The sequence below is a fragment of the Sylvia atricapilla genome, chromosome 20 (assembly GCF_009819655.1).
Source record: "Sylvia atricapilla isolate bSylAtr1 chromosome 20, bSylAtr1.pri, whole genome shotgun sequence".
Classification (NCBI taxonomy): Eukaryota; Metazoa; Chordata; class Aves; order Passeriformes; family Sylviidae; genus Sylvia; species Sylvia atricapilla.
The window spans coordinates 6,282,875-6,291,651 of record NC_089159.1 but is presented as its reverse complement, the minus strand read 5'-3'; the positions used below and the strand labels follow the sequence as shown (position 1 = coordinate 6,291,651).

Below are 8,777 nucleotides of genomic sequence, written 5' to 3'. Positions count from 1 at the left end.
GAGGTGTGTGTGTGGTATGGTGGGAACAGAGGCTGTTGTATAAGTTCTGTGTGTGGGTTGGAAGCAAATGTTTGAGTTGCTTTTGTGTGAGATGTGACTCTCCCCTGTGTGGTGCCCTGAGTATTATGAACATACAGTCATCCAGAGCACGTTGCCTTCTATTTTTAATACTGTGAGGCACTTTCCTTCTTGCCAGTGTCAAATGGAAATGGTTGGAAGGGGTGAGGCAACAGCCTGGGAAGTGCAAACTTCTATAAAAGGGGCAGTGCAGAACTTGGAGGGCTCCAACAGGTCTGTCAGTGTTGAAGGGTTCAGAATCAACAACTGGTGTCAGGTTGGAAAACAGGATGGGGAGCAATGCAGCATACACCATATAATGTTTGCTTTCAGGACACAGAACTACATTCCTCTTGTGGGGAAATTGGGAGTGTGGGCAGATAACCTTTCAAGGGAGAATACTTGGGCTTGCTGAGATTAATAGCAAAAGCTCTTTTATTGCAGCATGAAGGCGTAAGATTTGCAAGTTGTGTCTTTGTGCAGCAGAGCAGGGAGCCAATATCCCTCCCAATATCACCCTTTCCATTTGGGCCCTACCATTGCAGATTATTGTGAAGGGATCTAAACACCCCTGGGATCCAGGATCTTGCCAATGAAGAGGAGGGTTCCAGTAGTGTCATCCCTCAGGACAAGAAGGAAAGGTCTGTCCACGTGGTATTCTATGGGGAAGGTCAGACGAGCAGCATTGGCCCCAGGGTTTGGTGTGGATCCCTGCCCATCCTCACTAAGCTCCAGCATTGCCTTGTGTTGCACGTGTGATAATCTCAGAGGTTTGGCAGAGATCTTGGAGAAATCAGGTGATGTGAAAAGTGATTGGAGCCCTGCAGAAAGGAGAGAAAGTTCCATTAGCTGAAGGCATGGATTGCAGAAGGGGGAGAAGCCCTGCTAATGTGTGATCCACGAGAGCTAGGAGCTGCTTGGACAGAGTTTTTTTGGGGAACAGGTAGAAGCAGCTTCCATCTCTTCCATCTACTTCACTGAGCTTCACCCACAATCTCAGCAGTATGAGCTTTGTGGAGGGGTGTGATAAAAGCTGAGAAGTCCTGGGTGAAGGTGATTTGGTTGCTGGCAAAATCTCAACAACCCACCAGCTTCATATTCTGAGAACAGGAAGCAACTTGACCACTGCTTTGAGCCCTGGCAGCCTGCAAAGGGGGTGTGATGCACATACTTGTCTCCTTTAGCGTGCTGTCAAGTGCCTCTTCGTGGTTCAGCTTTAGTTTGGGCAGGCTTAGCACAGCGTGGACTGTCTTCAGCTCCTTGTCCACATCGTGGACAAACTCAGAAGTGAGGCTTTCCTCAATCAGAGTCATGTTCTGGGTCACCTTCGTGGGCAGGAAGAACATGGCACTGATTCCTTCTGTCAGGGGCAGCTGGGCAATCTGCAAGGCCAGAAATAAGAGAGAGGTAAGAAATAATAAATCAATAATAAACAGTTTTACCCATCCTGTACCAGGCAGAGGCCTGATTCTCAGGCTGGAATCTCAACCTTTTCAGTGAACATTTGATCTTTTTCCCCTGTTTGCTTTTATCTGGCATGATGCTTCCTGACACTCGTGGCTTTTTCCCCAGGCTTTCATCCATCCTTGCTGCACTTTTCTTGCTATGGAAGTGCTCTCTCACCTGCTGAATCCTGCAGCATTGCTTTGGGGAATTCTCAATGGAACACTTTTGAGCTCATGCTCCAGGGAAAGACTGGTTGAAAGAGGCAGAGATGAAAAAGTTTTGAGAGGTGTGCCCTGCCCTTCTTGCCCAACTTTAAGCCAAGCAATACAGGCATAAATTAAATTCTGGATTACTTGTGACATAGCCTGGGTAGAAGCAGGATGTCCTAGGAATCAACACGCTGCCTTTTAAAATAGGGATTGCAAAAGTAGCTGATGGGAGGAGCAAGGCTGGAAGGAGTTAACAGGTAGGTGTAGCTGAACCTGCTCCTCAGTAGGTTTAAGGAAATCTTGGGCATTATTTGCTGTCTGACCTTGCAGTTGAGTTCTGAGTCAAAACCGTATCTCAGGATGGCTTTTGGGTCTGACATCATGGACACTTTCACAGTTCTGTCCTCGTCCAGGTGGAAGTCCTTCAGGGCTGTCTTCTTGGTGTCAAACTTGGTTTTCCAAGTCCCTGTTTTGTAAGAGAGAAAATGGAAGATTTTCTGGAATATAGCATATGAAACCAGGCTTATGCTGGTGGCTGAATAATCTTGTGCTTTAATATGCAGTATTTGTGCAAGAAGGAGTTGAGGCATAACAGGGATAGAAATAGACTGATTAGAGCTACTGATTTACTGCCATCCTTGGCCCCTCCTTTTCATCTGAGAATTGGCTAAATGGCAAATAAATAATCAAGCCAGTGTATGGGTGGAGTAGCCATTGGGAAGTTGATGTCTACTTATGTAATTACAAAACTATTTTAAAGGGTAACAGTTGTGTCAATGGATATGAAGTGCTTCTCTCCCCACCCTTTATTTTGCTCCTTGTCTCTAAGCAATAATTCTCCAGGACACTGGCTTACAGTGTGTTTAAGAACAGCTCTCTAGTATCAAACCTCCTTCTACAGCGGTAAGAAGTCTCAGAATACTCTAAGCTGTTCCTTCCCTAAATGGTAATATCCTGTCTCTGAATGGAGTTTTGTGAGCTTAAACTTTCTTCTCTGATTCTTACTGCAAACAGGTCAAGATTCAGCTTCCCAAGAGTAATAATTCCTCCCTCAGGACTATTTTTGTCCAGGTAGTGTGCTTTTTTTTCTTTTTTTTTTTTTCTTCACTAAACATTCTCAAACACTTTCTTCTCACACTCTGTCTTTGGCAGCCTGTTTGCTTTATTGGAAGTGAGAGCATTCCTTCACACCTCCTCTAACACCTGCTTAATGGACATTTTCTGTGCCCAAGCACACAACATCCTTACCCTTGAAGAAAGCAGCCCCAGCAAGGAGAATGCTGACATCTGTAGGCATGTCCTTCATGAACCTCATAATCCTTCCCTTTGTCTGCTGTCTGACCCAGTTGTTGATTTCTTGGAGGTCCAGTTGGGTGTTGCCACTCAGTGCCCTCAGTCGCATCTTGTAGGACTTCTCGAGCTGGCTGGGAAATCCAGGCCTTGCCCTGAGTCCTGGGGAGTAAAAACATGGATACTGCAGCTAGCTCCCTTATCCAAACTATCTCAAGGCAGCAGGTGGCAATCCAAAGCCCAGCAACAGGTCTCTCATAAAATATCTGTGCCTGTTTGTCTACAGAAACCGGCTTTGAAGAGCAAGATCTGAGAGCACATTAAAGAAACTGATCCAAATCCTACAGCCACCCATGCTGAAGCATGGGATAACTCTCTTCTGAAAACTGAAAAAAAGGAGATAAGAACTGAAGGCTTGGACACAGCCATTCCTACATCAGCCTTTCTTCTTTCCCCAGCCTGCTTTCTGAGTACAGCTTACTCAACCTATTGGATTCTTGGAACCAGCAGGTTCCAAAAGATAGCTCTTAGCATTCTCAGCAGATGTTTATTGCATGCCAGAAGCAGACATTTCAAATAGCTCTGCAAGGAATTAAACAAAGGAATATGGCTGAGTGTTATCACAAATAGAAAATGTGATCTGTGGTTCCTGGAAGCCAGCAACACCTGCCAGACAGCCTGGAGTGAAGGCAAAATTATCAGCAAGTTTCTTTTAGGTCTTCTGTGAGTTAACTGTTCTGTCACCAATGTCTTTGTGTGCATGTCTGGTCTTTTATTTAAGTGCACACAAACTTTCCAGGCTTTTTCTGGAGCAGCAAGAGCATTCCATGCTCTGTCTGCATCCTGGCTCAGCAGAATGTCAAGAGCCAGAGCTGCGTTACTCAATGTGTTTTTATATATATACACACACCCCAAAATAACAACTGCTGACAGCTTTTTAAGGAGAATTTCATAAAGGGGAAGAAGGGCTTTTACTTTTCTCCAGGATTATGCGGGAGGCACTTTTCAGGCTCTTCTCTGGGCCAGTGACACTGCTCAGGAGGTCCTTGTAGGTGTCATGGACCTCAGCCTTGTTGAGCAGATCGTAGAAGAGGGCGCGAGAAATCACATTTTCAGTTCGTTCTCCAGCCCCTGCCAACGACCAGGAGAGAACATGAGGGAAGGGCTGCTGAGCCAGAGGGTGAGTGTGGAAGTGGGGCAAAGAACTCACCAAGTGAGAGACCAGAAAGTGCAGTAGCCAGGCTGAAGGGAGACAGCAGCACGTTGGCTGTGGGTGTCCGGCTGGACTGCTGGCGGTACAGGTCGTAGCCAAAGTTGGAGACTGCAGCTGCCAGCTTGTTCACAGGGCTCTTGTAAAATGGATCTTCCTCTTCCTCACCAGCATGGGCTCCATCAGCTGTGGCAGAGTTCTGGCAGGTCCAGGGAGTGCTTTGGTTAGACTTGCAGGTGTGGTAAATACTTCATAGGCAAACAACTACAGATATTCTTCTGTGACCTACAGAAACATTGACTTAATCTTATAGAGAGTGTAGGAACAGTTACTTTAGTGCCAAAGGCAGCATTGAATTTGAAATTCTGCCTCCTGGTCATCCCCTGATGTAACTACTGTGGTTTTAACCTGGTAAAGCAGGAGTTAGTCTCATTATGCTGCTAAATAAAATCCCAGTAATTTAGGAGGGTAGTGCTTAATCCTTCGGTAAGAATCTCTAAAATTAAATTCCCTGCTCCACACCTCTCACTCTTTGCATATTGTCTCCTACTCACCTGCTCAGTAGCTGAGTTCTGGGTTCTGCTTGGGACAGTTAAGAGACCCAGGAAAAGGAGAACCAGTGGAATCTGCATGCCTGGACCTACAGAGTAAGAATATGACAGAGAGAGTTTGAGCAATCAGGTAAATACATCTCCACCACAACTATTCACTGTACCTGGCTGTGACAGGAGCTGCAGTGACAGATGCTCCTGCTTGTCCTTCCAGTTGTGAAACACACACCTGATCTGAGCCAGGTTTCCTTCTCTAGTTGGAAGTATTCAGCCAGACTGGCCCCAGTGACTTCAAAACTGGGCAAGCACATGGTGTGGGTGTGGGTGAGCACAAAAGCAGATGTGTGTGGCCCAAACCACACCGATGCTGGCGATTACTGAGTGCCAAGGTCCAGAAAAGCACCAAATCATTACTTCTGAGTCTTAGGCTTCAAAAAAAATTTCAAGATTTCATTTATAAAAGGTACCAAATCCATACTGTTGAATGAGGCAGTAGGCAACACTGACTGGTTACTGCTTTGATGTACAAATTACCTGCCTCAGGCAGCAGTTTGCTGTTTCTTGTGTCTACATGTACCTGCATCCATCCTTTGCTTCTTATTTGCAATCTGATGAAGCAAAATAGAAGAGCTTTCTTAAAAGACAATAAGAAAACCTAGAGAAGTGAAAGACAGGGCTTGGCTTATTCGACATTTTTAATGGAGGTGGGAGAAAAGGACCAAACTCCCCAAAGCTGTTTTCTTCTGTGGAATCCACTTTTCATCACTCCAGTACTGGGATGAAATGGCCCTTCCAGACAGATCTGTCTGGTCCAGAGGGCACTGAGTAACCCAGGCCTTTGCTGTGGGTAAACCAGAGCTACTGAAGTGTCCTGCCCCCAAGAACAGACGCCACTGAGGCTGGTCTGAAGCAATGTTTAGATAGATTCCCAGAAATTAAAGGAAGAGGGTTGTATTTAACTAACCCCTGTCATCCAGGCAGCTAGAGAAATCAGAGGAAGAACATGTGTTTCAGATTAACTTCAGCTACAAAGAAAACATGCCTGCTGCTAGAAATACACGTGGCGACAACAGCCCCAGCTCAAGACCCTGTTCAGGCAGAGTGAGAGGTAGCTTACTATTTCCCTTCCCTGCCTTTTCTTCTGGAGGCAGCTTTCCCTTGGAGAAAAAAGCATCACAGGGGAGGTTTTGAGCTTTCATCTGTGTTCAGCCAGTGTAACACAGATGTAGTACCCCCTTTCCCCTGTGCACTTGCATCCTGCAACCTGCTGCCATCCCAGCTGCAGAATAGGTGAGGTTTCTAGTGCAGAAGATGTGGATCAAGAGGATTTACTGTCTGGTGTATCTGGTGGTGTAATAGTGGATATGATGCTGGGACTGCTCCTATCATTCCAGAGCTTTACAATGAACAGGCACCACGCTGGAAGAGAGATGCCAGAAGTCCTGCATGAGTCTAAGACAAACAGGCCTTAGGGAGGGCTCTGTGAGGATGCCTGTACCAAGCTGCACTCCTGCATGCTCAGAGGAAGAGGTTTGGCCCAGTTTAGCTTAGAGATGAAGCTTTTCCATGGAGCATAACCTTTTCTCTGTAGAAAAAGAAAATAATCTCAACACAACCTCTGCTTCCAGCTACACTGAGCTCCTGGGAGCATGGGAGCAGAGATTGGTTTTGCAGATTGTATTGTTTTTGCCAGTACTGTCACCAGCTTCATATTTCTCAGACTTCGCCAAAAAGCAGTTTCCATTTTAAAAAGACAAAGCCTTTTGCGTTTGAATTGGCCTGAACATCTGGATTCTATTTGTATTTCTCTTAGCACACAGCCAGAAATGCAGAGAAAAGAATTTGGTTGGATTGGAGGTGGGATGGTTTCAGGCATGATATTAAAATCTGTGGCCGCCTGGAAGGAGAAGAGAAGGAGCAACAGCGAGTGATGTTACAGTCAAAAGGTATAGGAAGAAAACCTTGAGAAATGAGCTGAGAAGGATCTTTGTGTCTGGGAGCTGTCGATTTGTGAAGGCCTGCAGGTGCAAAGGAGATATTTTACTTTCCACCTACAGTGGTACAAGTCTCTCACATCATTTATAAACACTTCTGACTTTAGAGGTGCTGTGGAACAAGACCCATGAGTTCAGACTGCTCGCTCTGCTTGTTCCACAGCACCAGCTCCTGGAGCATCCTGCAACCACCAGCTCCAGAGGATTTGACTATCACACCATCACAGACAAAAAAAAAAACCCCGTGTTCCCAGTTGCGAGGCAGGTGCTTGAAAGGCAGAAAACCCACCCCAGTTCCCGAGCACAGCTCAGCCCCGGGGGCAAAGCTGATCCTTGGTGAGGTCTCTTGGTGGGAATCCCACCTGCAAAAGAACCATTCTTCTCATTTCTCAGATCCTCTGAGAGTTGCCCAGCCTCAGCCCCTGCCCTGTGCTCCCCTGGCCGCTGGCTGTGGCACAGGTGAGCTGTCCCTGAGCTGTCCCTTACCTGGGGCTCCTCTCGGCCGCTGCTGTCAGGGCTCCCAGCGGGTGCGAGTCGAGGACAGTGCGGGTTTGGTACAGCCACATCTGCTTTTTGCTGCTTCCCCCAGCCCAGCCTTCGGCAGGCTTCAGGTTACAGCTTCCCAGGGCTCTCTTAAAGTGCTCTGCTCCCATTTTCTGCCCCTGCCACCCTCACCCTGAATTGCACTAATTTTTCTACCCTTTTTCTCCCCCAAAACAAATCCCCGTGCTAAGGGCAGCCTGGTGGGTAAAGCACAGGTAGGAAAAGCAAACACTCCCTGCCCTGTTTGAGCAAGTCTTTTATCCCAGCAGTTCTGCCATAGGTCACATCAGGGAATTCCTTCTGTCTCAGAGGTATGGTTAATGCAGTAGTGTTTAATGGATTTATAGATTTATGTCCGAGGTTTAATGGAGAGACTGTGGAAACAGGATTCTGTTGTTTGAGGCAGTTAAGATGCTGGGAACTGCTTGTATCCAGTGATAGTTAACAAGAAATCATTAACTGGCTGAAAGTTTTTGGCTGAAAAGAAAGAGGCTAGAAAGCCAAGGACTTGTTTAAAAAGAAGATGAATTAAGAGAATCTTGTAGAAGCTTTCAGAATGATAAATGATATGGAGAAAGGAAAAGGACAGAGGAGTTTCATTATTACTTTCCACAGAAGGCTCAAGGGGAGCACCCACCCGTGCACATTTAAATCAAGGGAGTGTATTTTTAAACAAGTATTAAATTGTAAAACTCATTATAACTAGATATTGCAGAAGATGAAAGATAAATAGGTTTGAGGGTAAAAAACCCAAATCTAATTAGTGGGAGAAAGGTCCCCTGAAGGCTACCAGTGGTCATCTGGGCAGTATAGCCAGAGAACAGTGGGTTTTCCTTGCCCCTTTTTTTCTTCAGCCATGGTTACTGGAAGGACCAGGATACTGGGCTAACTGTACATGTAGCTGACCACATCCAGCTGTTTTTTCTGTTTGGAAATGCTGGAGAGGCAGTGATGTCAGGGCTCCACTCTGGGACATCTCTTTGGGCTCACTGCCAGCAGGTAATGAGGAGCTCCTCCCGTGTGAGCACTGAGCTCATCCAGTCCCTCAGCAAAGGGGAAAGAACAGGCTCAGAGATGCATTATCTGCTGGTTTTGCAAGCCAGGAAAGCAGATCAGGTGTGCCCTGTGATTAGTCAGTGCTTCAAAGGCCACCCCTCATAACAAGAGGGGTGGCAGCTCTGCTTTCAGCTGCTTCTCAGCTTGCTCTGTGCAAAATCATCTGCAGAGAAAAAATTGTACTTGTTATTCTCTCATTCTCAGCCCAGGAATGGGGGTGTTGGCTGTGGAGATGTTTTCTGGTGGTTTTCTTCTCTTTGTGATACCTTGTTTGTGGTAAATGGTTAAAATGCCCTTTATGGAAGGACCACTAGAGAAGTTTTTATGTCTTGTCTCTATCTTCAAATGAAAATCCATCTGTTTAAATACAGCTTTGGTTTTTAAACCCATTTAAATCAGAGTGGTAGTTTCATAGAATGTT

The 8,777-nt window shown here is 46.1% G+C and overlaps 1 protein-coding gene across 2 annotated transcripts; it reads right to left on the bottom strand.

The window, feature by feature from the left end:
• Nucleotides 1-469: 469 nt before the first annotated feature.
• SERPINF1 (serpin family F member 1) lies at nucleotides 470-7,371 on the bottom strand. 2 transcript variants are annotated; one of them, XM_066333322.1, is made up of 8 exons: nucleotides 7,244-7,371; nucleotides 4,767-4,852; nucleotides 4,213-4,411; nucleotides 3,978-4,133; nucleotides 2,961-3,164; nucleotides 2,036-2,178; nucleotides 1,229-1,439; nucleotides 470-878 (listed from the first exon to the last, which is right to left on the bottom strand). In XM_066333322.1, the coding sequence occupies exons 2-8, from the start codon at nucleotides 4,842-4,844 to the stop codon at nucleotides 619-621; spliced, it is 1,251 nt and encodes a 416-aa protein (XP_066189419.1). In that variant the 5' UTR covers nucleotides 4,845-4,852; nucleotides 7,244-7,371; the 3' UTR covers nucleotides 470-618. The 2 variants fall into 2 exon arrangements, with proteins under 2 accessions (XP_066189419.1, XP_066189420.1); XM_066333323.1 differs by lacking the exon at nucleotides 7,244-7,371 and adding an exon at nucleotides 4,993-5,010.
• Nucleotides 7,372-8,777: the final 1,406 nt, after the last annotated feature.